Source organism: Trichomonas vaginalis, chromosome IV, assembly GCF_026262505.1.
Source record: "Trichomonas vaginalis G3 chromosome IV, whole genome shotgun sequence".
Classification (NCBI taxonomy): Eukaryota; Parabasalia; order Trichomonadida; family Trichomonadidae; genus Trichomonas; species Trichomonas vaginalis.
This window is the reverse complement of record NC_067206.1, coordinates 27525632-27552052: the sequence shown is the minus strand read 5'-3', so window position 1 is coordinate 27552052 and position 26421 is coordinate 27525632. Positions and strand designations below refer to the sequence as shown.

The 26421-nt window shown below is 34.2% G+C and overlaps 14 protein-coding genes and 3 pseudogenes across 17 annotated transcripts, besides 5 other annotated features; 10 read left to right on the top strand and 7 right to left on the bottom strand.

Moving 5' to 3' along the window:
• Positions 1-378: 378 nt before the first annotated feature.
• TVAGG3_0179230 (helicase protein) lies at positions 379-1038 on the top strand (the record flags this gene model as incomplete). The annotated part of the gene is made up of 1 exon (XM_051225567.1): positions 379-1038. One exon carries the CDS (start codon positions 379-381, stop codon positions 1036-1038), a length of 660 nt encoding a protein of 219 aa, XP_051110553.1.
• A 107-nt stretch (positions 1039-1145) lies between these two features.
• Positions 1146-5555, bottom strand: TVAGG3_0179220 (Ankyrin repeat family; the record flags this gene model as incomplete). The annotated part of the gene is made up of 1 exon (XM_001299981.2): positions 1146-5555. The coding sequence occupies one exon, from the start codon at positions 5553-5555 to the stop codon at positions 1146-1148; it is 4410 nt and encodes a 1469-aa protein (XP_001299982.1).
• A 777-nt stretch (positions 5556-6332) lies between these two features.
• Positions 6333-6369: a mobile genetic element.
• Positions 6333-6369: a terminal%2Cinverted (terminal inverted repeat of Banshee-A3 transposon ID:TVAGG3_0179210).
• Positions 6370-7547: 1178 nt separating this feature from the next.
• Positions 7548-7585: a mobile genetic element.
• Positions 7548-7585: a terminal%2Cinverted (terminal inverted repeat of Banshee-A3 transposon ID:TVAGG3_0179200).
• A 1777-nt stretch (positions 7586-9362) lies between these two features.
• Positions 9363-9605, top strand: TVAGG3_0179190 (serine threonine-protein phosphatase family; the record flags this gene model as incomplete). Its single annotated transcript, XM_051225566.1, has 1 exon — positions 9363-9605. One exon carries the CDS (start codon positions 9363-9365, stop codon positions 9603-9605), a length of 243 nt encoding a protein of 80 aa, XP_051110552.1.
• Positions 9606-9826: 221 nt separating this feature from the next.
• On the bottom strand, positions 9827-10456 carry TVAGG3_0179180 (uncharacterized protein; the record flags this gene model as incomplete). Its single annotated transcript, XM_051225565.1, has 1 exon — positions 9827-10456. A coding segment is annotated over one exon (630 nt), but the record flags the coding sequence as incomplete, so codon positions are not given.
• A 135-nt stretch (positions 10457-10591) lies between these two features.
• Positions 10592-26421: part of a mobile genetic element that runs on past the window's edge.
• On the top strand, positions 11087-11705 carry TVAGG3_0179170 (phage tail repeat-like family; the record flags this gene model as incomplete). Its single annotated transcript, XM_051225564.1, has 1 exon — positions 11087-11705. A coding segment is annotated over one exon (619 nt), but the record flags the coding sequence as incomplete, so codon positions are not given.
• Positions 11758-12274, bottom strand: TVAGG3_0179160 (annotated as a pseudogene). Its single transcript has one exon. A coding segment is annotated over exon 1 (517 nt).
• On the top strand, positions 12732-13133 carry TVAGG3_0179150 (uncharacterized protein; the record flags this gene model as incomplete). The annotated part of the gene is made up of 1 exon (XM_051225563.1): positions 12732-13133. The coding sequence occupies one exon, from the start codon at positions 12732-12734 to the stop codon at positions 13131-13133; it is 402 nt and encodes a 133-aa protein (XP_051110549.1).
• Positions 13153-13305, top strand: TVAGG3_0179140 (uncharacterized protein; the record flags this gene model as incomplete). The annotated part of the gene is made up of 1 exon (XM_051225562.1): positions 13153-13305. The coding sequence occupies one exon, from the start codon at positions 13153-13155 to the stop codon at positions 13303-13305; it is 153 nt and encodes a 50-aa protein (XP_051110548.1).
• On the top strand, positions 13325-13909 carry TVAGG3_0179130 (phage tail repeat-like family; the record flags this gene model as incomplete). The annotated part of the gene is made up of 1 exon (XM_051225561.1): positions 13325-13909. One exon carries the CDS (start codon positions 13325-13327, stop codon positions 13907-13909), a length of 585 nt encoding a protein of 194 aa, XP_051110547.1.
• TVAGG3_0179120 (uncharacterized protein) lies at positions 13955-14948 on the top strand (the record flags this gene model as incomplete). Its single annotated transcript, XM_001299983.2, has 1 exon — positions 13955-14948. A coding segment is annotated over one exon (994 nt), but the record flags the coding sequence as incomplete, so codon positions are not given.
• Positions 14975-16093, top strand: TVAGG3_0179110 (DNA/RNA polymerases family; the record flags this gene model as incomplete). Its single annotated transcript, XM_051225560.1, has 1 exon — positions 14975-16093. The coding sequence occupies one exon, from the start codon at positions 14975-14977 to the stop codon at positions 16091-16093; it is 1119 nt and encodes a 372-aa protein (XP_051110546.1).
• On the top strand, positions 16148-16782 carry TVAGG3_0179100 (annotated as a pseudogene). Its single transcript has one exon. A coding segment is annotated over exon 1 (635 nt).
• Positions 17298-17960, top strand: TVAGG3_0179090 (uncharacterized protein; the record flags this gene model as incomplete). Its single annotated transcript, XM_051225559.1, has 1 exon — positions 17298-17960. One exon carries the CDS (start codon positions 17298-17300, stop codon positions 17958-17960), a length of 663 nt encoding a protein of 220 aa, XP_051110545.1.
• Positions 21523-22216, bottom strand: TVAGG3_0179080 (annotated as a pseudogene). The gene has a single exon. A coding segment is annotated over exon 1 (694 nt).
• TVAGG3_0179070 (uncharacterized protein) lies at positions 23832-24581 on the bottom strand (the record flags this gene model as incomplete). The annotated part of the gene is made up of 1 exon (XM_051225558.1): positions 23832-24581. A coding segment is annotated over one exon (750 nt), but the record flags the coding sequence as incomplete, so codon positions are not given.
• TVAGG3_0179060 (uncharacterized protein) lies at positions 24622-24901 on the bottom strand (the record flags this gene model as incomplete). Its single annotated transcript, XM_051225557.1, has 1 exon — positions 24622-24901. A coding segment is annotated over one exon (280 nt), but the record flags the coding sequence as incomplete, so codon positions are not given.
• Positions 25662-26198, bottom strand: TVAGG3_0179050 (protein of unknown function, DUF4106 family; the record flags this gene model as incomplete). Its single annotated transcript, XM_051225556.1, has 1 exon — positions 25662-26198. One exon carries the CDS (start codon positions 26196-26198, stop codon positions 25662-25664), a length of 537 nt encoding a protein of 178 aa, XP_051110542.1.

Genomic DNA, 26421 nt, shown 5'->3' with positions numbered 1-26421 from the left:
CAGCAACAAAACATCAACTTGCTTCCTCAAATCTTGTTCAAAGACACACCTCTTCCAGGCACCGAATTCATCAAAGATCGAGTTGTTCTTTTCAAGAACATGTCACATTTGATTTCCACCAACGGCATGGCAGTCCGTATCACATTGGAACACATCTCAGGAACACTTGGTTCACAAGTCATTTCTCCACACTTCACGCGTAAAGGTATCCAAAGTCTTTTCATTCTTGTTGGCGATCCATCCACAGGTAAGTTGTTTGGTCACCGCCGTGTTCAACTTAAGAAGGAAACACATGTTGTCACCATCCAATGCCAAGAAAGAATTCCAGGAAGTGCATGGATTTACATGCTTTCCGATTGTTACCTTGGCATTGACCAGATGTATCCAATCATTTCATCAGAGATGAACAACTTGAAATCAGCAAGTGGAAAACTTGTTGAATCACATCTTGAATTCGATTCTCATCTTGTCCAAATCGACCGCAACCGTAATCGAAAGAAACGAGATATATTCCTTAAGAAACCAGATTCCAATCCAGAACAACAACCACAACAAAATGAAACATCCAAACCAAAACAACAAGAACAACAAAACAAGGACAAAGACAAAGATCAAGATAAAACCGGAAACAAAAACAAACAGAATCAAAAGAAACAACAAAATCAAAACCAAAAGAATAAGAAACAGAAACAGAAAACAAATTTTGCAGAGTATGTTGGTGATGAACATAAAACAGAAGAAAAACCAAAACATCCAGAATCTCAAAAACAAAATTCTAAGTTCGCCGAGTACAAACTACCGAGATCTTCCGAAGAACAAAGTAACAATAATAACAACAATAAGAATAACAAGAACAAGAAACTTCAACAGCCAGTTCACGAAATCAGAATCGAGCGTCCTAAACGAGATGAACCTCATCTTGATATTCCCGAAGGTGTTCGTAACGAAAACTTTGAAGCACATCGAAACGAAGAAGTTCGTCGTCAACCAAGAACTCGTTCCCGTGGTGGTGGTCGAGGTAACATCGACATTAGATAAATTTGTATTTATATATATCTATATATATTTATGTTATATTACAAATAAAAGATATCTTTTTATTTATTTATCTCCATTACAACTTAAATTATTATAATCTACAGTCTTCATAAAGATTTTAGATAATTTTTTACATTGTCTTTTGCAAGATCTAATGCCGTTTTTCCATCTTTATTCTTTGCTTCTTTATCAGCTCCAACAGAGATAAGATATTGAACAACTTCAAGATGACCATTAGCTGATGCAAAAATGAGTGGAGTCCATCCATTTTCGCTCTTTGCTTCTTTATCAGCTCCATTAGAGATAAGATATTGAACAACTTCAAGATGACCGGTAGCTGATGCACAAATGAGTGGAGTATATTCATCATTACTCTTTGCTTCTTTATCAGCTCCAACAGAGATAAGATATTTAACAACTTCAAGATGACCAGCAGCTGATGCAAAAATGAGTGGAGTATATCCATTATTATCCTTTGCTTCTTTATCAGCTCCATTAGAGATAAGATATTTAACAACTTCAAGATGACCATTAGCTGATGCAAAAATGAGTGGAGTATATTCATCATTACTCTTTGCTTCTTTATCAGCTCCATTAGAGATAAGATATTTAACAACTTCAAGATGATCACTACCTGATGCAAAAATGAGTGGAGTGCATCCAAATTTATTCTTTGCTTCTTTGTTAGCTCCAACAGAGATAAGATATTTAACAACTTCAAGATGACCATTAGCTGATGCACAAATGAGTGGAGTCCATCCATCATTACTCTTTGCTTCTTTATTAGCACCAATAGAGATTAAATATTTAACAACATCAAGACGACCTTCTTCTGATGCATAAACGAGTGGAGTATATCCATTATTATCCTTTGCTTCTTTATCAGCTCCATTAGAGATAAGATATTTAACAACTTCAAGATGACCATTAGCTGATGCAAAAATGAGTGGAGTCCATCCATTTTCGCTCTTTGCTTCTTTATCAGCTCCATTAGAGATAAGATATTGAACAACTTCAAGATGACCGGTAGCTGATGCATAAACGAGTGGAGTATATCCATCATTACTCTTTGCTTCTTTATCAGCTCCATTAGAGATAAGATATTGAACAACTTCAAGATGACCATTTCTTGATGCATAAACGAGTGGAGTATATCCATCATTACTCTTTGCTTCTTTATCAGCTCCATTAGAGATAAGATATTGAACAACTTCAAGATGACCATTTCTTGATGCATAAACGAGTGGAGTATATCCATCATTACTCTTTGCTTCTTTATCAGCTCCATTAGAGATAAGATATTTAACAACTCCAAGATGACCATTAGCTGATGCACAAATGAGTGGAGTATATTCATCATTACTCTTTGCTTCTTTATCAGCTCCATTAGAGATAAGATATTTAACAACTCCAAGATGACCATTAGCTGATGCACAAATGAGTGGAGTATATCCATCATTACTCTTTGCTTCTTTATCAGCTCCATTAGAGATAAGATATTTAACAACTTCAAGATGACCATTAGCTGATGCAGAAATGAGTGGAGTCCATCCATCATTATCCTTTGCTTCTTTATCAGCTCCATTAGAGATAAGATATTGAACAACTTCAAGATGACCGGTAGCTGATGCAAAAATGAGTGGAGTAGATCCCTTATTATTCTTTGCTTCTTTGTTAGCTCCAATAGAGATAAGATATTGAACAACTTCAAGATGACCATTAGCTGATGCAAAAATGAGTGGAGTATTTCCATCATTACTCTTTGCTTCTTTATCAGCACCAACAGAGATAAGATATTTAACAACTTCAAGATGACCATTTCTTGATGCAGAAATGAGTGGAGTGCATCCATTTTTGTCTTTTGCTTCTTTGTTAGCATCAATAGTGATTAAATATTGAACAACTTCAAGATGACCCTTTTGTGATGCTTTAATGAGTGGAGTAGATCCATTATTATTCTTTGCTTCTTTGTTAGCATCAATAGTGATTAAATATTGAACAACTTCAAGATGACCCTTTTGTGATGCTTTAATGAGTGGAGTAGATCCATTATTATTCTTTGCTTCTTTGTTAGCTCCAATAGAGATTAAATATTTAACAACTTCAAGATGACCCTTTTGTGATGCTTTAATGAGTGGAGTAGATCCATTATTATTCTTTGCTTCTTTGTTAGCTCCAATAGAGATAAGATATTTAACAACTTCAAGACGACCATGTTCTGATGCATAAATGAGTGGAGTACATCCATCATTATCCTTTGCTTCTTTATTAGCACCAATAGAGATTAAATATTTAACAACTTCAAGATGATCACTACCTGATGCATAAGTGAGTGGAGTATCTCCATTTTTGTCTTTTGCTTCTTTGTTAGCATCAATAGTGATTAAATATTGAACAACTTCAAGATGACCCTTTTGTGATGCTTTAATGAGTGGAGTAGATCCATTATTATTCTTTGCTTCTTTGTTAGCTCCAACAGAGATAAGATATTTAACAACTTCAAGACGACCATTACTTGATGCATAATCGAGTGGAGTACATCCATCATTATCCTTTGCTTCTTTATCAGCACCAACAGAGATAAGATATTTAACAACTTCAAGATGATCACTACCTGATGCATAAATGAGCGGAGTCCTTCCCCAATTATCCTTTGCTTCTTTATCAGCTCCATTAGAGATAAGATATTTAACAACATCAAGATGACCATTAGCTGATGCAGAAATGAGTGGAGTGCATCCATTTTTGTCTTTTGCTTCTTTGTTAGCATCAATAGTGATTAAATATTGAACAACTTCAAGATGACCCTTTTGTGATGCTTTAATGAGTGGAGTAGATTCATCATTATCCTTTGCTTCTTTATTAGCTCCATTAGAGATAAGATATTGAACAACTTCAAGATGACCATTTCTTGATGCACAAATGAGTGGAGTATATCTATCATTATTCTTTGCATCTTTATCAGCTCCAACAGAGATAAGATATTTAACAACTTCAAGATGACCCTTTTGTGATGCTTTAATGAGTGGAGTACATCCATCATTATCCTTTGCTTCTTTATTAGCACCAATAGCGATTAAATATTTAACAACTTCAAGATGATCACTACCTGATGCATAAGTGAGTGGAGTATCTCCATTTTTGTCTTTTGCTTCTTTGTTAGCTCCAATAGAGATTAAATATTTAACAACTTCAAGATGACCCTTTTGTGATGCTTTAATGAGTGGAGTAGATCCATTATTATTCTTTGCTTCTTTGTTAGCTCCAATAGAGATAAGATATTTAACAACTTCAAGATGACCCTTTTGTGATGCTTTAATGAGTGGAGTAGATCCATTATCATTCTTTGCTTCTTTGTTAGCTCCAACAGAGATAAGATATTTAACAACTTCAAGATGACCCTTTTGTGATGCATAAATGAGTGGAGTACATCCATCATTATCCTTTGCTTCTTTATTAGCACCAATAGAGATTAAATATTTAACAACTTCAAGATGATCACTACCTGATGCATAAGTGAGTGGAGTATATCCATTATCATTCTTTGCTTCTTTATTAGCACCAATAGAGATTAAATATTTAACAACATCAAGATGATCACTACCTGATGCATAAATGAGTGAAGTATCTCCTTCAATATCCTTTGCTTCTATATCAGCTCCATTAGAGATAAGATATTTAACAATTTCAATATGACCATGCCATGATGCATAATTGAGTGGAGTCAAGCCACGTGAACTCTTTGTACCTTTATCACAGCCGCATTCAATGAGAGATTTGACAAGTTTGAGATTTCCTTTATTACTTGCTACATGAAGTACATTCCTTTCATCAAACTCATCACCATCATCTCGAAAATGTACAGTAGTTGTCTTCTTCCAAAGTCCTTCTTCACATGCTTTTGAAATCATTTTTCGATTTCCTTGAGATGAAAGCTCATCAAGGAAATTGTAGATACTTTCGAAATCATCTGATTCCTTTAGCTCTTTAATTTTTGATAAAATTGTTTCATCGGCTTGATTGGTGTTACTTTCCATTTCATTGAGTTTTTCTTTTAATTTGTTGCTTTCTTCATTGATTTGATTGAGTTGAGATTGAAGTGATTGTATTTCGTTGTCACTTTTTTGTTTTGGAATTTCGTTTAGCTCTGTTTGAAGTTTTTGGATTTTCTCTGTAGAATCGTATATTTCTTTTCCTTTGGAATCTAAAAAGTCAACAATACTATTAAGTATTCTGAGTTTCATGTACTTTTTGATTGATTTCAGTGTTGAAATAACATCTTCAAAGTTTTGAATATAAATATTAGCATTTCGAGTACAAGCATATAATTTATTTGCATTGATAGTAGGATGTGACTGCTCAAGAAGAGCAATGAAGCCATTTGCTGTAAAATTTGAAATTTTCATGATCTTTTTGATGTCTTCTATTTCAAATACATCAAAGAAATTACCTTCGTCAATATATTCACTGATATGAGAAGCAATATGTTCATAATCTTGAATATGAGCTTGACTCATCCAAATGAGAAAATGAAACTTTACAAATTAAAAATCCAATAAAAAAAATAAATTAAATTAAATTTAAAAAAAAAAAGTAATTGCTACTAAGCTTTTCTATTTATTAGATCAAGTGTTTTAACTTAAATGCCATAAATTTCAATTCTCTACATTAATATAAACACTTTTTAAGAGACTCAGAAAAATTGAGATGAAAATGAGATTTATCGTTTTCGCCTCAGTTTCAAGATAAAAATCCAACATAAAATTAAAATTAATATTTATTATTAAAAGAAGTTAATAAAATAAATTTATATTGAACGTCGGATTTAACTTCAAAATTTAAGATTTTGAAATTTAATTCTAGCTTCAAAACAGAAATTTAAGCATAACTAGAAGCAACTACATATTGCATGTTCTGCTTATTCGGGCTCACATGTTTGATAATTTACCCTCACTCTCAGTTTAGGTACTATTATCATTAGAAATGTAAACTATTCAAAAATTGATAGTTTCCTCTTTTGATTTTCACAGTTTATGTAGAAATGTCAAATAAATTTATATTCATGTGATATGTAATCATACTAAAGCTTCATGGTGGAAGATTTCTTATGGTCAAACTTTGTCTTCATAAAAATTTTACATTTTATTCAGAATATTGATGAATATATGAAACACTCAGGTATAAATATAGATGGTTATATGAAATTTATATGTCAGATTGTGAACATAGTTAAATTTCCCATCTCATTTTCATTTTGATATTTTTTTTCATATATTAAATAGACATCAATATTGTAATAAACAGAAATTCATCAAAAGTGACAGCTCTCAATTTTTTGACATTTGTAAATTCTAAATTGAATGAGAAAAATGAAATAATACTAAGCATAATACAATATTCTAGATTTAATTATAATTAGGAAAAAGTTAGTTTTGAGAGTACTTTTCATAGGCATATAGAATGAAATCTTCTGAAAAATAATATCACATAAACTCATATTATTTTCTAATATATAACTATTTTATATAAAAATCAAATTCAATGATCTTAAAAGCGAAGGATAAACCTCAAAATTTACGAATATAATGAGTGGAAATATAATGCTTATCTATCATAAAACCATATGAAATATCAATTTTTGCTTTACGCCTAATTTTTGACGACAATTAGCAAAAAATGTTAAATGTTAACACTCAGTCCATTTGAATATGAAAAATAAAATTGACTTTGATTAAATGTTTTTATTTATCATGCAATTCTTCTTGCGACCAAAGATTTGAATAAAAGTTCAAAAAATAAGATAGCTTAAAAATAATATACGGTAGTGTTTACTAATAGATGAATAGTATATAAATTCTATTAAAATGGATTTGATCCAAAAAAATATAAAACCAAAAATAATTGTTATAATTTAAATGAAGAAGTAATTTAAAACGATTTTATTTATGATCAAATTTTATATATTTTTTTGGATCAAATCCATTTTAATAGAATTTATATACTATTCATCTATTAGTAAACACTACCGTATATTATTTTTTCAGCTATCTTATTTTTTGAACTTTTATTCAAATCTTTGGTCGCAAGAAGAATTGCATGATAAATAAAAACATTTAATCAAAGTCAATTTTATTTTTCATATTCAAATGGACTGAGTGTTAACATTTAACATTTTTTGCTAATTGTCGTCAAAAATTAGGCGTAAAGCAAAAATTGATATTTCATATGGTTTTATGATAGATAAGCATTATATTTCCACTCATTATATTCGTAAATTTTGAGGTTTATCCTTCGCTTTTAAGATCATTGAATTTGATTTTTATATAAAATAGTTATATATTAGAAAATAATATGAGTTTATGTGATATTATTTTTCAGAAGATTTTGTGTTCTTCTTCAAAATTTTATTTTTTTTATTAAAAAGAATCTTTACAAAATATACATTTACTTTAATTAATATTTAAAAACGTGCTCTATCAAAAGTTCCAAAAATTCAATATTTTAGCTTTTCTGAGGTGTCACTTTTGATGAATTTCTGTTTACAACAATTTTAATTAGATTGGCGAAGGTATTCTTATTTACATCTTTATAAAAAAAAAAAAGGTATTGGGGCTTCCAGGGCTGCGCCCCTCTAGCCCCTGAAGATGTTTAGTATGCAATGAAGTATAAAATGAGGTTTTTTGGGGTCTGGGGGCTTCCCAGGCACTTCGTGCCTTCTAGCCCTAAAAATTTTTGAAAGTCGTTGCTGTTGACTTGTTTGTAGAGGACTCAAAATAGTAGAACTATGTCCGGACAAGTAAGGGTCTATCGTCGCTTCTCAAAGTTACGGGCGTTCCAAGAAGTATACTTTGAGAAGCCTTTTCTCCATTTTAAAACAAGATAGGACGGTTATTTTACAAAACCGACAAGACCTTAACCGAGTAGTTTTCATGTTTTGTCACTTTTCTGTCACTTTTCAGGGAAAAAACATTTTTATTAAATATAAAATGAATTTTACAAAACCACCGTTACCCTTCTTTGGAAATAAGAGTAGATGTAAAGATATTCTATTGAGAGAACTTAAGAAACTACCGAATGGTCTAACATTTGTAGACTTGTTCGGTGGAAGTTTCTATATATCTCATTTGTGCCATACCGTATTCCCAAACTCAAAGATTATATGCAATGACTTCGACAACTATATGAACCGTCTCAAACATATACCAGACACAAACAAAATATTGAAAGAGTTAAAAGAAAAGATACCTATAGGTAAGATGGAACGTATACCATTAGATAAGAAAAATACTGTCAGAGAGGTTTTGAAAAAAGCAGAGTATATTGACCGGGATAGTATATCTTCTAGACTATTGTATAGTGGTTCTATAAGAGTTCATGACATTGAAACACTTATGTCAAACGTTTTATATCTTAACTATACAAAGGTTTTCAAAGAGAACATAGAAAAATATACTGAGGGTATAGAGTTTGTGAGATGTCATTGGACAGAGTTGTATGAAAAATATAAAAACAAGGAAAATGTTTTCTTTATAGTAGACCCGCCGTTCTATAACACATATGATTTTCAATACCAAGTAGACTGGACTTTGAGAGACTCTTTAGAAACTTTAGACGTTTTACATAACCATCCATGCTTTTACTTTACATCCGATAAAAGTGGTTTGGAAAGTGTCATGAGATGGTTAGAGGACATACATGAGTATGATTTTAGATACGATAAGATAGAATATGAGAGAGGTCCTATAAACCGGAAAAAGTGTCATAACAAAGAAATTTTATTGGTAAGTAAATGTGGTTTGAAATAGGACTACTTGTTTTAGGTTTTTTCCATTGTGTCATTTACTTATTTGACGTGGCAGAAAGATATAGAGAATATGAAGATGAACCAATGTCTGCAAATGTTCAGCATATGTACTCGTAAGAGATATTTTTATCTAATATTAAATGGACGCACAGAACTTAGCGAATGCACAGCAACCTGGACAACCAAACCCAGAGAATATTCCAAATGAAGTTAGAATACAAACTGCAATGGCAAACTATGGTCAAGTGCCAACAGATGTACAAATGCAAACTGCCATGTCAAATGACGCTGCGTTAGGTTTGCCACCATGGTATGCAAATATGAGATGGAAAGAGTTTTATACAAACCCTGAAGTGGGATATAAACAACTCTATGCAGATGACGCGAACACAGGAGTTGACCCGGAATATGTTTCTACCAGAGGAGAAATAGAATGTATGAGCTCCAGTTAAAGAATGCTATGGAACTCAGAAGGAAACGTAAGAGACTAGGCGGACATTAGATTTTTACATATAGTAAAATGGGTTTCTTTGGAAGAATAGGAAACTTCTTTCGAAATGTTGGAAGAGGTATATGGAATGGAATAAAATCTGTCGGAAGAGGAGTATGGAACGGAGTCAAAAATATTGGTAAAAGAGTAGGTCAGTTCGTTGGTATTATACCTAAAGACCCTGAACCAGAAGAACAAGCTCCTGTTATACAACAGCCTGAACCTGCACCACAGTCTAGTTGGCAACCAAATCCAACACCTCAACCGTATTAAAATTATATTTTTACCGTTCGATAGTAGTTGTATATGAAGCTAAGTTCTAAGTAAAACGCATGGTATAATGGAACTATTCTCTTTCTTCCATCTGTTGTAAACCATACTTGAAAGTCTGAAATACTTCCACTCGGTGGTTCATATAGCTTTGTAGGTTTTTCGTAAAAGTCATTTGCCAAGCATAAAAAAGAGTTTTGTGCACCAGAAAATGAAGCATGAACTATAATAGCATCTTGGTCAAAAACATTTTCATATGTTCCATTAGGGTTTTCGACTTCATAAAAGTTCGGGTGTACTGGATATTCTGCAGGCTGATTTAACATCCTCAAAAATCTATACCATGCCAAGTTGTTATATTTTGTAGAAATATAAACGTCTTCTCCAAGGTCTTCTATTCTATTGATTTTAACAGTTGCATTTTTCCTGTCATATAAAATATCGAGATGGTACTCTCCTTCGTCAATGTTGTACTGTTTTGCATATTCGAGATAGATATCGTTTATTTTTTCTTGAAAAGCTTGAAGAGTTGTTTCTAAGTTTACAAGCAAACTAACTTGTAAAAGTTTTCCCTGTACAAATTTCTCATACGTACGTTTTTCTTTGTTATAGTATCGAACTTCAAAACCGACCGTAAATGGGAAACCATGTATGGCTTCTGAAATGAACTTCATTCTACGAAAGCCAACAGCTTTTGTGACGGATGGGTCTCTTAACCATCTTAGTGGGTAGTCAAAACGATAGCCTTCATGCTTTACGGTCTCTGTCTCAAACTTTTGACCGACATTCGTAAAAAGTTCATCTAATGGTTTAGTTGTAGCAACTCTTGAATTTTCTTTTTCTATTGAAAGCATATTTTATCTAGAATAAAAATGTCAAATGAAACAGCGTCTATGAGAGAGATACAACACAACCGACAACTCATTTGCAAGCTCTAAATAAGAACAACAAACTTTTCAAACTATTCTAAGATATCTGAGTCATTGAAAGAAGGAAACTTAAAACTGACGATAAACCCAATGACAGATGAGTTTCTGTTTCAAGACAGTAAGAACCATACTGTTTGTATAAATCCAACAAAAAGAACTTTAAACGAGAAGCCTATAGATGAACTTCTTTTGAAAGCAGATGTTAACAACAAAGCTGACAAAGAGTATGTCATTGAAAAAGTTCAAGAAGAACATGACAGAGCAGATGCAACATATGCAACAAAAGAGGATGTTGAAAAGAAAGCTGACAAAACATATGTTGACGATGAGTTAGCATATGTGGCTAGTGCGTTAGTGAAGAAGGCAGATAAGGAATATGTGGATGAAAAAGACAATGAAATTAAAGAAAGGGTTGAATGGTACCATGAACGGACAACAAAGACTTTAAAATCTAAAGCCGATACAGGATGGGTTTCAGGATGTTTAGACCTTAAAGCCGACAAAGAAACTGTAGATATGTTGACACAAACGGTTTCAAGTCATACCAGAGGTTTAATGGAAGATGGACAACAGTTGAAAGAGCTTGAGAAAGGTGTTACAGAGTTAAGGAATACAAAAGCAGACTCGACATGGATAGCTGGATATGTAGATGCAACAAAAGAGTATATTTTCGCATGGACAGAAGGAACATACCCACAAAAACATCATACACATAGCATCTCTGACGTAAATGAACTTCAAGAAAAGTTAGATAAGAAAGCTGACAAAACAGAGCTTCAAACGTTAAAGACTGAAATACTTCAAACAGTATATCCTATAGGTTCTATTTATACGTCAATGAACTCTACCAGACCAGAAGTAGTACTTGGTCTCGGAACTTGGACTCAAATAGTCGACAGGTTTTTGTATTGTGCAAACTCTTCAAAGGAAACAGGTGGAAGTAAAACGATTTCAGGTGAAAACCTACCTGCACACAGTCACTACATAAATTTAACTACAGCTGAAGCAGGTTGGCATAAGCATAGATATTGGGATTGGACAGGAATGACAAAAGGTAAAGGATATGATGTTAAAGACGACGTTAAGTTTGCTATAAATTGTTACTGGAGTAACACTGAGGGAGGAGGAAGCCATACACATCGCATTACAGGATATGCAGAAACAACGGGACAAAGTAAAGACTACATGCCACCTTACATGACAGTTTACGCATGGTATAGAAATGCTTAGTCGTCATTTTCAACTTCTTTAGCATATTCGTCAGGAGTTGTCTTATATTTGTTAGGAACTGTCTTTGAAAGTATACCACCTTGAACCTTAACAAGTTTGAAACGAGGTCTGACAATAGTAGTTTTATCTTCTGCTTGCAGTGTGTACATTTTGCCATGTTTGCCTAAAACTTCATAATATTCTCTTGTATACTTTCTTCTATTTTTACGAACACGAATGTGAGTACCTGTCGAGTTCCCATTGTTGTCATAGTCAATAGTATTTTCATATGGGTCGCGTTTAGGTATTTCTATTTTTACTTTGTCACCTTTCTTAAGTTTGAAGCCCGGCATTCTTTCTTGTTTGTCTCTTTTGACTAAACTATTAAATATATAGTCTTTCTCTAAGTCGGGGTTGTTTTTCATTTCTTCGGGGGAGTGGTTTCCCAAACCTTTTTGTTTACGGCTATTGTAAATATTTAAAACTTGTCTCATCTTTGCCATGGAGAAGTGTCTATTTGTCGTCATATGACATTTCATTTGCTTCACCACCTTGTGGTTGGTTTAAGTCTCTTAAGATTTTTATACAACTGTCAATGACACCAAGAGCAGAATGGTTTTGGTCGACAATGAAATATTGGTTTACATTTTTTGAACGCAGATAGTTTTTAATATCGTCTGATTTGAAAGAACTTTCATAGTCAGATGTCAGTTTTGTTGGATGGTATTTGTCAACGAATATTGTCAAAGCAGTTTTCACATCTAAAATATTTTTGGACCATAATGGTATGGCTTCACAGTATCTTGTGTTTTGACCAACAAATATTAGCCAGTATGGTGGTCCATCTTCTCTATACCTCGGAATGTTTTCCAAGATATCCATAAACCAAGCATTTGGTGTTGAACTAAAGATTTTTACCATGAGTGCTTTCTTTGTCGCCTTAGAAACATACGGGTCCTTGTTTGAATTCGTCATTTTTAACCCATAAGAAATGGGTTTATTTGGCGCATTAGCAGGAGTCGCATCCAGATTTTTACCCGCAGTGGGAACACTAGCCAGAGGTGCATTTGGAATTGGAAGGAAGATTTTGAGTACATTAGGTATACTGAAAGAGAAAGCACAACCTATTATACAAACTGTACAGAAAGGTTGGGAGGTAGCACGAGATGCAGCAAATCTTATTCCAAATCCTGAAACAAGAGGAAAAGTTCAAGGATGGATGGACAATGTAGGAAGACAAGCAGGAAACTACTATAACAAAGCAAATGACTACTATAACCAAGCAGGGCACTATATGGACCAAGGTGAAAGATTCTTTAACAGAGGATATAACCATGCACAACAGTGGGTAAACAACAACCAACCTCAACCGCCTCAAACGTGGGGAATGTAAAATTTTTTACTGAGATGAAATGAACAATACAGCTTTGAGACAAATGGGTTCAAGATGGCTTTGTCGGCTTCCAGCAGTTACACAACGTGTTTGTCAAGTTCTTCCTATACCTCAGGAAGTTTTAGACCGACTTAAAAAACCTCAACAACCAGTTGAAAACAAACCAAACTAAAATTTTTTACTGAGATGAAATGACCGAAGAAGTTGAAACGGTAGATTTGACACCACAAACAAAAAGTTCAGAACCATTGTCAAAACCTGTCAAAGAACTTACAGATGAAGAGAAAAATTCAATAATAGAAAGTGCCAGGTCTGGAAATACAAACCCTAACTACAAAGTCACTTTTCATAAAAATGGAACGGCAAGTATCTCAAAAAAGAAACAGACTCTCACAAATAAAATATTGAAGTCTGAAGGAGCTTTCGAGACAACAGATGGAAAAGTTTACTTCACTGACCAACAGTTCATTATAGAACATCTCATTGACTTAGAGTCGAAATATTCTAAACTTTACAACAAACACAAAAAGTTGAAAGGAAAACAGAAACAAATGGCATATGACATTTATGAAGATGTTGACGACACAACTATTCCAGCAAGTGAGGTAAAGTCAAAGGAACCAAAAAGTGACGAAAAACAGATAGAAGAAGGGAAGCCAAAAACTGAAGAGGAGCCAAAACCAAAGGTTAGTCTGGATACTAAACCAAGTCAACCTTCATTAGCTGGTATGGGTTGGCGTCAAAGACTTATGGCAGCAAGTGGTTATGTAAAGTAAAGGAAAAAACATTTTTTTATTTTTATAGAAATGCCCCCATATAGAATGGATAGAAAATCTGCTAGAGTAAAAGCAGAGTTAGAAAGATATGGTTGGAGAGTTTCAAAGAATTTTAAATATAGGAAGGGAAGACCCATAAAAGTCTATGACAAACTGGCTGGTCTTCGCTACGAAATGGACTTAGAAACAGCACGCGCAAATTATCCAAACAGATTAGAGAGGTTAGAAGAAGAACGTCTTATGGACATGCCTTTCGATGTTAGTGAGCCTCAAGTTAAAGGACACGACGGCTTTGCCAGATTCTACTGGAAACATGACGAACAATTGAATCCTTTGAGAAGGAAAAAAGGGAAGGGTGAAGACACACATGCTCCCATGGAAAGAACAAGATATGCATATGAAAAGTATCGTGAAGTTAGAAGTAAAATTACTTCTGGTCGAACCTTTACAGTAAACTTTGACGAAGGAAAGAACAAAGAAGGCTTCATGGGAGTACTTGCTGCAATTCAAGACGGAAATAAGAAAGGACACAATCTCAGACTAACCGTAACAGATTTAGATGGTCATATTTACTATGCACATGGCAATGTCACAACAGCCGCACAACTTCTTGACGCTTTCAAGACTACAAAGAGAGAACAAATGTTTGACTCCGACTCAGACATTTTGAATGCAATTGAAGGAATTGCAAGCGTGAAGTTCGAATGGTACCAACCTAACCCTCAAGCAGTCAGACAACATGCTGGATACTTCCCGTTCAGAAATAAGTCTGACATTAACCTGACAAGGTATGGAATTTACAATTCAATTGAAACAATTGTCAATGAACCTTGTATTCTTACATGTCTCAGGAACTCTGGTCTTGTTACAGATGAGAAGATGAAGTATCTTGAGTCATGTGTGAAAACAAGGTACATTCTTAGAGGTCAATTGTCAAAAGTTGCACCGTTGGCAAATGTGAATATCCGAGTCAACATTCCGACTGAGAAAGGTTCTTCACATGACGACTATGTTGTTGACAAAGACTTACCATGGTTGAAGATTGTAATTGTCCACAACCACTTCATGTTGAACGAAAGTCTTACAAACCCATTGTTCGGAAAAGGCAAGTGCAACATTGTCAGAGCTGTTAACATTCTTTTCGAGAAAGGCTTGTTGGAACCAATTCCAGATGACAAGCTGACAGAAACTTTTGTACCAAAAGACGAAACAAACTTTTCATTGTTGGTAAGACCAAAAGTTGTTCCAGACAAAGTTATAGCACAAAAGAAGTACAAAGTTCCAAAAGGAGTTGGATTGTTCGGATACCAACCTGAACCAGAAGAACTTCCAATGAGGTTGCAAGAACTTCAAGATGCTATAAACAAACTCCCATTGAGGCATCCAATCGACGTCAAATTGTATTGGAGAGCTTCTGAGTTAGGTCAGAAGGTTTTATATGAAACAGGTTGCTTCGACGATGTTTATGAGATAACAGGAGAAGTTTCTCAAAAGATAAGAGACTCACTTGAATTTCCACGAACTGGACCAATCGGTTGCGACAAGTTCGACTCATATGAAAAAATATACTATGTCGACCTTAACGCTGCGTACATGAGGTTCGTCCAATATATTCCGACTGGAATTCCAAACGAAGATGGTGAGTTCCCGGGAAGGAACTATACAGTTGGAAAAGTCATACAACAACTCTATGATATTAGGAAAGCTTCAAACCCCAAACTTGCAATGACACTCAAATTGCTTATGAATTCGACATGGGGATATTCCATTAAGAAACCTCAAAAGATGAAGAGTAAACACTATGAGAAGGTCGACAACTTTGTTGAAAGGTTTTCTCCTTTTGTTTTGAAGTACGAGTTCACCGAAGGTCAAAATGGCTTAGTAACCACAGTAAAACCTATTGTCGAACATTGGTCTTACCCTCAGTTCGCAAAAGCAGTCCTTGACAACTACAACAAATTCTTCTCCGATGTCAAATCCAAAATTGTGGTATACTATGAGAACATCGATGCACTCATGACGAACGAAGAAGGGTACAACAAACTCATTGAAATGGGAATGGTCGGTGAAAAGATGGGCTTTTTTAAGCTAGATAAGGTATTTTCCGAAGTTCATGTAATATCGAAAAGGAAGTACTGGGGAATACTTGAAGACGGCACAGAAATAAAACATTGCATGAAATAAAAAATTGCATGAAGTAAAAACGTTTTTAAAACAGTATATTTTTACATATATAAAATGCTTCAGGTTGAAAAACAAAGAACAAAAGTAGCAGATACAAAACCGTTAGACTATATCTTTACAAATGCTGGTAGGACTATATCAGATGAAGAAATTTCATCCCGATCTTACAGGTTTGACTATCCAATTCGTTGGCTTCAAAGTCCTTCAGATGCAAAGGCAATAGGATTTAGAAGAGTTTTGTTTTCAAATAGAACTAACGCGTTTATGTTAGCAGTATATTTTCACGGTCAGTATAAAGGTTCTGATGGTCTAATAGAAAAATTTGATGAAATGAAAATCTTTACAATTCGTTCAGACGAAAGTCTTGAAAAACTCTAAATGACTTTCAAACTCAAAAACAAATACTACTGGGAATTTCAAGAAAAATACCACTCTTTACTAAATGGAACATACTATCTGAAGCTAGAATACGACAAGATGAACTCCACAGTTTCATTTCAAAAGATTGAAATTAACCCTCCAAGAGATACAGAGTTTTTATATTGGGGAGTAGACAAACGTTCTTGGGCGCAATTTCTTCGGTTACTAAACCAGAACGAACCATTGCCACCAGATGGTCCATTTAAATTTATACTTCCACCAGCAGATTTGACAGTTTATAGAAACGTGTTTGACCCTCAAAATGTCATGTTTCATGCAAGTTTCAGTTCAAGCAACAACAGTTTTCTATGTATCGGTAAGGACTTTTATGACTTTGCTTCTAAATTCTACGAACCACCTAGTAACAGTTTCTCTGACTTTCAAGTTTGGTTCACAACAAACGGTGTGCAGCATATAATACCATTGTACTATGACTTTTATCTCGAATTGTCTTTCATATACAACTACGGAAAAGTGCTGAAAAAGTATTGAAAAATGAGTTTTGGTTGAAAAAAGAGGTGGAGCCAAAAGTGGCTCAACCTCAAAACAAGCATTTTGTGAAGAATATACCAACCCGCGGAATTCCGCGGGTTGCTTTTTATACAAAATTCAACAGGTGAATTTTCATGAATTTCCTTAAGATAGAAAAAAAGTGAGTTAAAATGAGATTTTTATCGTTGTGGTCCGACGGTTAAGCCACAAACGAATGTCCGACGGTTAAGCCACAAACGAATGTCCGACGTCCCACCAAAAAATATTTTTTATTTTTATTGTACGTACTGAAATGACAGTCGAAGCAAAAACGTTCACGAACAAATCTAATGGCGAAACATTCACAAAAGGCACTTACAACGGTATTGAAGTCTTACGTAGAGACAAGGATGGTTATATAAATGCAACAAATATGTGTCAGCAGTTTAGGAAAGACTTTAGAAAGTTGTTGGAAAATAAGTCCTGGGAAGAGTATTTTAAGGCATTTTGTGAAGAATATACCACCCGCCGGAATTCCGGCGGGTGCTTTTTATACAATGTTAATGCAGGAATTCCCGATGAAATCAAGCAGGTTAGAGGAACGTATGTAGACCCAAGACTTGTAAACTATATAGCAATGTGGGCTTCTCCAAAATATTGCATAGCAGTTGGAAAAATTCTGGACTCCATAGACAAGAAAGTTCATGAGAAATTAGATGAAGAAGAACTCGAAGATACAGCAGAGAATGCTAAACCTTTGTTCGAACAAGAAGTTAGAAAAATGCGTTTAAAACAAATAGAACATGAACATGAGATATGTTCTGGTTATAGAGACTCTCCATACGAACTAGACCAATGGGAACAAGAAGATTTAAAGAGAGAATTTAGAGAATATGAACTCGCTAAGATAGCATTAGAAGCTGCAGAAGAGAGGTTAAAAGTTTGGGGTCGTTTTGTACAAAAATATTGTGAGTAAATGAACCATTTTTTTATTGAATTCGGCAAAAATAGATTTTAGGTTAGATGGTTTTTAGGTGTCACTACGTCACCAGGTCACCAGGTCACTCGGTTAAACGAACTTCTCTGAAAAAGTGTGACAACATGACATTTAGACAACAACACAGGAGATAGACTTCATCGTAAATGTTTTGTATAAAAAGCACCCGCCGGAATTCCGCGGGTTGGTATATTCTTCACAAAATGCTTGTTTTGTTGAGACTTCATCGTAAATGTTTTGTATAAAAAGCACCCGCCGGAATTCCGCGGGGTGGTATATTCTTCACAAAATGCTTGTTTTGAGGTCGAGCCACTTTTGGCTCCACCGTATTTTCAACCAAAACTCTTGAATTTTGTTGTTCCCGGACCAAAACATATACGAAGAAGTCTATCTCCTGTGTTGTTGTCAAAATGTCATGTTGTCACCATTTTCAAAAAGATGTTAGTTGACCGAGTGACCGAGTGACCGAGTGACCTGGTTAGATCTAAAATATATTTTTGCTGAAAAAATGACCAAATTTCATGATATAACTGTATTTTTTTGACGAAGAGAACTTTTGCACTTCGTAAAAAAAATCCCTGAAATCATGAAAAAATCCAAAAATTTCATGATATAACTGTATTTTTTTGACGAAGAGAACTTTTGCACTTCGTAAAAAAAATCCCTGAAATCATGAAAAAATGACCAAATTTCATGATATAACTGTATTTTTTTGACGAAGAGAACTTTGACACTTCGTAAAAAAACTCATGAAATCATATCTTTTATACAAAATTCATGAAGAATACGAGTGGGTTCAGTTTAACAAACAACTCCGTCTCATTCGTTCGGTCAAAGACGATATGTACCAAATGCAAAGTATTTTGACAGCATGTTTTGCTCCAGATACCAAACATACAGACGATTGGTTCAAAAACCAAAGCACACAAGAACTTTTGAGTGAAATTTCTCTAGACCGACTTTTCTCGGTCTTGCATAAAACTCATGAAAATCGTGAAAAAATGACCAAATTTCATGATATAACTGTATTTTTTTGACGAAGTGAACTTTGACACTTCATAAAAAAATCCCTGAAAACAGTGAAAAAATGACCAAATTTCATGAATTTCCTCATATGTTTGCGTCCCGCGGAAAACCGCGGGTCGAGATTCCGTACGAAAATCGTAAAAAAACTCTATGAAAATCGTGAAAAATTGCGAGTAGGGGAAAAAATCTGGTCGCCTAAAACTCATGAAAATCGTAAAAATTTGGCGAGTAGGGAAACCGGGGTCGCCAAAACTAACTGAAAATCGTAAAAAAATTGCGACCCCGACTTTTCCCGGGGTCGCCTAAAACTCATGAAAATCGTGAAAAAATGACCAAATTTCATGATATAACTGTATTTTTTTTGACGAAGAGAACTTTTGCACTTCGTCAAAAAAATCCCTGAAATCATATCTTTTATACAAGATAAAACAACGTTAGTTTTTATTTTTTTTATTTTTTTATTTTGTATGTAAGAACAGGAAATGACAAGCACTGAGTTTGAAACAGTTAAAAAGATAGACAAATGAGACCAAAGTGGTTAGAATAGGTTTTAAACGTAAGATACTCAAAGAAATACAAAAAATATTCTTTGTCAGACATTTTAAACTATCTGAAGGAAAGAAAGCACACGACTGGTTAAAAATGCTTCAACTCAGAAAATTTTGACAAAAAAATCCTGAGCTTATGATATCAGTAAGATTTATGGAACAAGAGCATATCTTATAGACAAAAGTCTTATACCAGTAGTTTTGTTCTGGATTGACCCAGTTGTTGGATATAATTTCATAACATATGGTTCATTCGATACGGAACGTTGCAGTGAAGGCTTACTTTACATCGTTCAGAAACCGAAGGACTTCAATACAAAGAGATATAAGATAGGAAGAACATTTAATATAACTCAAAGATATGACAGTATAGTCAATAGAGTTAAGGTTGCGTTTGTTAACGATATGAGAGCTGCTGAAACAGAACTACTTGAAAAGTTTGAGAAATGTATGGTGCTCCCACGAAGGTAAAGAAACGTTTGAAGTAGATGAGATGACAAAGCTATAAAATTATTTGACGAAGTTGCTGAAAAATACATGTAAAGCGTTTATTTTTGGTCTTTTATACAAGATAGAAATAACGCTAGTTTTTATAAAATATTTTTTTTTTATTTTGTATGTAAAGACAGATATGACAACAACAGAGAACACAACAACTGCTATCGTTCATGAAGCTATAGATGAAGAATACGAGTGGGTTCAGTATAACAAACAGTTACGTCTCATTCGTTCGGTCAAAGATGACATGTACCAAATGCAAAGTATTTTGACAGCATGTTTTGCACCAGATACCAAACATACAGACGATTGGTTCAAAAACCAAAGCACACAAGAACTTTTGAGCGAAGCACAGCGAGACAGACTTTTTTCGGGTCGCCAAAACTCTATGAAAATCGTAAAAATTTGCCAAATGGTTTGAGAGGTTGGTATGTACATAGACTTCTTGTAAATGCTGTGGCACAATGGGCTTCGCCTCGTTATGCTTGGTATATTTGCAGACTTCTTGACGAAATTCATAGACAAGAACGTGAAGAGCTAGAGAACAAGCTTGAAGCAAAAGACAAAAACATACAGAAAAGAATACCACGTTCGGTACCAAAAGGAAAGGAAAAGAACTATAAGTATATGATTTACACTGAAGAGATGGAGAATGAAGAAGACAGAGATATGGTTATGTTGCATTTAGTCAGAAGAAACAACAAAAGCTTTTACGACTTAGCTAAGATTTACAAATCTGACAGAAATTGGTTCTATCGCGAAAACTTACCGATTTCAATGACACCAAATGAAGATGTTAAACAGATAGTTCAAGATACGTTACCTCAAACACACTATGATATGAAAGGTTGTACAATACTTACATTCAAAGAAGATTTGCCGCTACTGAAGGAAAAGATAACAGAGTATTTTGACAACTTCAAAGAGGAAGAGTAAATGAACCATTTATTTTTCAAGCTTGACACCAAAGATGGCTCAGGTAGCTCTAGATGGTAAATTGTCTTGTCCGAGTCCTTCTGGCATTCCGAGTCCTTCTAGCATTCCGAGTCCTTCCTTCTGGCATTCCGAGTCCTTCCTTCCGACAGGAAAGGTCCTTCCTTCCAACAGGAAAAGTTTTTCCTTCCAACAGGAAAAAAATTTCCTTCCAACAGGAAAAAATTTTCCTTCCGACAGGAAAAATTTTTCTTTCCGACAGGAAAAATTTTTCCAGTTGTCCGTCCGTAAACCATTCAAATTTTCGAAAAATTGAGAAACTTTTTGGCCGACCTTCAGGAAAAGTTTTTCTTTCCGACAGGAAAAATTTTTCTTTCCGACAGGAAAAGTCCTTCCTTCCGACAGGAAAAGTCCTTCCTTCCGATCCGACAGGACACAAACGAATGTCCGACGTACCACCAACCGAGTCCATTCCAAAGCCAGAAGAACCGACAGCCCCAGCACCACAACAGACTAAGACTCAAACACTTACATTTTCAAGCTTGACTTTTTACAATTTGAACTTTGTTTGCGTAGATATGAATTCTGAAAGAAGTATGAGGGTCTTGTATGACTTTGTACTTCTCCCATAGTTCATGTCTGTCAAACTTACCTGCCATGGACTCTTTCATAAGTTCCATGAAATCGTCTTCGGACAATCCGGGGAAAAGTACAATGTCAGTAAGTATTCTCTTTACATCCTTACTTAAACTCTTGGCTGTCTGTACACAAATGACAACTGAGATGTTAAAGTGTCTGAGCTTCTTAAGAATTCGACACATGTCTTGTTCTCTGTTCTTTAACAAAGGATGAGAAGCAAAGTCATCTAAGATAAGAAGACATCTATGAGGGTAAGTCTTCCAATCGTAAGATTGCAATTTCTTCGAAATGTATTCTATCTCTTTCTGTTTGTTTCTGAAGTGTTTCTTCTCTAATATTCTCTGCATTTCCTCATTTGGGTCTTTAAACCTCGAATTGACATACTCATTTATAGCATTGTACTTCAAAACTCTTCTTTGTACTTCTTTATCCAATCTAACAACTCAGAGTCTTTTATACATACTAACTTAGACTTTTTATAATATCTTTGAACGAATTGACGGTTTGGTCAAATTGACCAGAAGTACTACAAATGACTACTAACTCATAGAATGGGTTCTTCTCATCTAGTTCTTGTTGTTGTGCAGCCATTTTAAGATAAGTGAAAGTCTTACCCGACCCAGGTGGTGCAATTAGACCTGTTATACCATTCTGAGCAAATAAGAACTTGTCATGTATGGGTTTTATCTGAGCATTTCCAACTTCCTCTTGTTCTTGTTTAAAACATTCTCAAATTTCTTGTCAATGTCAGCAAACTTTTTTCTAACATTTTTAGAAAAATTAAAAATTTTATCTTTTAGGAAATGTCTAGCGATTTCGCTATCTATATTCGAGACAAGCTTTTCGACAGCAAAACATCTGTCGACCATAAAATCTTACATAGTGTAAACAAGAAAGGGGAATTTGTTCTAAAGTTCTGTTTCTGGGAATATGACAAGAACCATAAAACCTTAAGCAGAGAAGTCTTAAAATTTGTCAATGACAGACTTGTTGACAGAGATGACGCCTCTTGGAGAGATGAAGTCAACAAAACTTCTTAGAATGCAAAGAAGACACATGCGCTGTTCTTGAAAATGAAATAGAAAACAGAATAGAAGAGCTATTAAAGGACAAAGAACTTTTACAAAAATATGGTTCTGAGAAGTTTGACATAACTCCACCAGAGAAGAAGAGAGAGAAAGAAAGAAAAGAAAGTAGAAGAAGAGAAGAAAGAACCAGTTCCAGAGAAGGGGAGATATGACATGTAAAAATAAAATTTTATTTTTAGAACATTTCTGGGTCAATGTCAATGTTCTCTTCCTCTTTAGGAGCAAACACTGGCTTAGACTCTAAAATCTTTTTACCCAATTTACCTTGAACTTCAACTATCTTAGACTCATAATATTCATAGTCGTCTGCTTTCTTTGGTTCATAAGGTATAACAAGTTTGTATGCTTTGCCTTCTTTAAGGTTTGAAAACCTTCTGTCAAAACTTTCTTTGACTGTTAACAAACCTTCTATGTCTAAGTCTTCAAATTTCGCACCATTTTTAGTCACAATAGCAAACTTAACTGGTTCGATGTTCCAAACTTTGTCAAATGAAGACTTTTCAAAATGGTAGAAGTAAACATTCAAATATGTGAATGGGTCTAGTTCTTCTTTAAGTCCTGACATGTACTTGTTGACTGAGATGAATTTCGTCATCTTTTCTATCGGATAAAAAAAATATTTTTTTTTAAAATTTACTCAGAAAAATTTTCTTTGTATATACACCATTCTGTACGTCTAAAAGACTTTTGACATTTGCCAAGAATGTTCGTTTAGACGCTGTCATATAACCATACTCTTGGCAATATTGTTTATACGAATCGTACAATGACCTTTCATCTAAACACTCAAAGTCAGTTTCATCTATGAACAGTTCATATACACTCTTGTTTGCTTCTAACAATGTTTGTCTCTCTTCGGTATGTGGAATTTGTCTTGGATTGAACTTTGAAATATCTAATGTCATGAAATATGAGAACAAGTGGTTGTAAAAGTTAGGTGTCAAAGTTTCTGCTAAGTCGTCAAAATATTCTGTATCTTGCATATGAGCTTCTGACGTTCTGACAACTACATATCTTCTGTCAGAACTTTCTAACTTCATCGGAACGGCGTTGTTTGAAACCATGATGAAGTTTGCAACATTTTCACAAACTCTTTGGTCTTTATATTTTCTTTCAACAACTCCAACTTTGTCTGTTATAAGACTCTTCAAAGCATCTGAGTTCAAAACTTTTGTTGTATCTATACTTTGAAGTTCGTTACATACTATAAGTTTCATATTCTCTATTGAAGAGTTAAATTTACCGCAGATGTTTTCTAAGTTTGTCATATTAGGGTTCGAATAGCCCTCTAACAGTTTGCATAAGATATCTGTAAAAAATGTGTTCTTACCTGTTCCTTGTTTTCCAATTATGATGAGAGCAGTTTCATTTTTAGCACTTGGATGTTGTAAGATGTTTGCAAACCAACATAAGATATACTCATAGACTCTTTCGTTTCCATTGCATATAATTTCTTTGACATGGTCTAACCAAGCTTCTATAACATTTTCTTTCCATTCTACTTGTTCGTATTTATATCCAGTGAAGATAGAATAGAAGTTTGGAGATGGTGTATAGAACTTTATACCACGAACTGAAAAATCTTCTAACTTTGACAATAAGATATCCCAAGCATCTAACATCTTCATTCCAACTTGTACGACTTTTATTTTCTTAAGTTTCTGTTTACATTCTTGTTCTGAAACTATTGTCGCTCTTGGTTTGTTAAAGACTACATCCCATTCTTTCATAACATAACATTCTGGGGCAGAGTCGACATAAATGACTAAACGTTTCAAATTCTCGACTGCTTTGTTATAGTCTCGAAATGGACACATATTTCTGAAGGCTTGGAAGTCATAAAAATCTGAAACGTCTATTCTGTACATTTTTATAAAAATAAAAAAAAATATTTTTTTTATTCTTGACTTTGTTGTTCTTGAGCTATTTGTTGCATTTGTTGTTCTTGAGCTATTTGTTGTTGAAGTTGTTCTTGTAGTACAATACTTTCACCAGTTGCATCTTCCAATTCGAAACTTTCTGCCGTCATTGACAAATACATAGGACATAAAAGTTTTACAGGAACAAAGTTTGCGTCAACTAAGGTTAAGTTTATGTTTGCTAAAGTGTTTGAGTTCACTAAAGCTGAAAACTCTGCATTCGAATGAACAATAGGCAAACCAGCAGAGAAAGTGTTGTTTATACGCATGAGTATCTTTTGGTCATAGTAGTTTCTGTCGACATTCGAATAACACTTTGAACCTAAGTTTGAAACAATATATAAAATAGGTGTACTTAAAGTCAATGGAACAGATAGACCTTGTATGACACCTTTTCCTGTTATAGGAAACTGTTGGTAGTAAAAACCAGATATAAGTTTTGTATTATAGCTCATATCGTTTATACTAAACTCAGTCGGACATCCAAACATAATGAAACCTGCTCTAGTTGCAGCACATGTTACATCCGTCCTTAAAGTATTAAATAAGTCAACAAAACCTGTTGGTGGTATATCTGAGTAAGTATCTTCAAAGAAGTATTTTTTACCATTCACAACAATAAAATCTTCTGGTGTCAAAAGAGCAAAACAGGCTTTAGTCGTCATCGTGTTTAAGGTCAGTTTACAATATCGTCCTTGAGGACTTTGTAAGTTTGTTGTTATAGAATTATATGACTCAGGGTTTTTAGTCGTAATAGTATAAACCACTATGTCTTCTGCCATTTACATATATTTAAAAGTTTTTCTGAAAGTGGAGAAGAACTTCATCTAAACTTTCACATGGCGTTTCTTGAAGTTCTCTGTCTAAGAAGTTCAAATATTTTGTAAAGACATAGAACTTTCCTTTGTCTACACGAACAAACAAAACAGGGTCTTTCATATCGTTCAAAAGTGTGTAAAGTCCTTTACATGAAATAAAGTCTATATTGTTTTTCTTCAAACATCTTTCAAGAAGTTTTGACATTTTTACTTAGCAAACAAACTTTAATGAAATGTTGTGGTCGTCAAATATTTTTATGACGTCTGGGAAACTATATTTTAAGTTCAACGTTTCACCTCCTTTCATAACGTATATCTTGTCAATGACATTATATGAAACACCACAGCAAGCAATGTCGGGTTCTATTTCTTTGATGTTTATATCGTCTGCCTCTGTCAAAAGTTTCAATAGTTCTTTCAAAATTTCATGAGGTGCGATGACATATGAGTTCACTTTTACAGGGTTGTGCTCAACCAAGTTTAACATTAGACCTAAAGCTTGACAAATCTTCTCCTGAGTTTTAAGTTTGTCTTTAAGTTGTTGGTAGTCATTTCGAATATCTGCAACAGAACTTAAGTCTCTGCTAACTTCAGGATATGTTGGTTGTTCTTTTACAGGAACTATTGTTATACCATCTTCGTCTTCGTATGGTTTCCCCACTTCAACATCTCTGTCTTTGACATTGACAACAACACTTTGACTGTTTGTTTGAGTTGGTGAATTTAACTTCACATCTGCCACCGCCATTAAACCTTTTGAAACACTTACGCTTCTATTTTTCGGAAATGACATTTTACTTAGAATAAAAAGATGGACGTATTTGAGTATCTCTTCGAATTGAAGCAAAACAAAGTTTACACACACAAACAATACAAGTTCATTGATAGAATAGTTCTTTATACAAACAATGGAAAATGTTATAGAATAGCAGTCTTTGCTGAACCAAAATATTTTCATAAAGCAAAGAAAG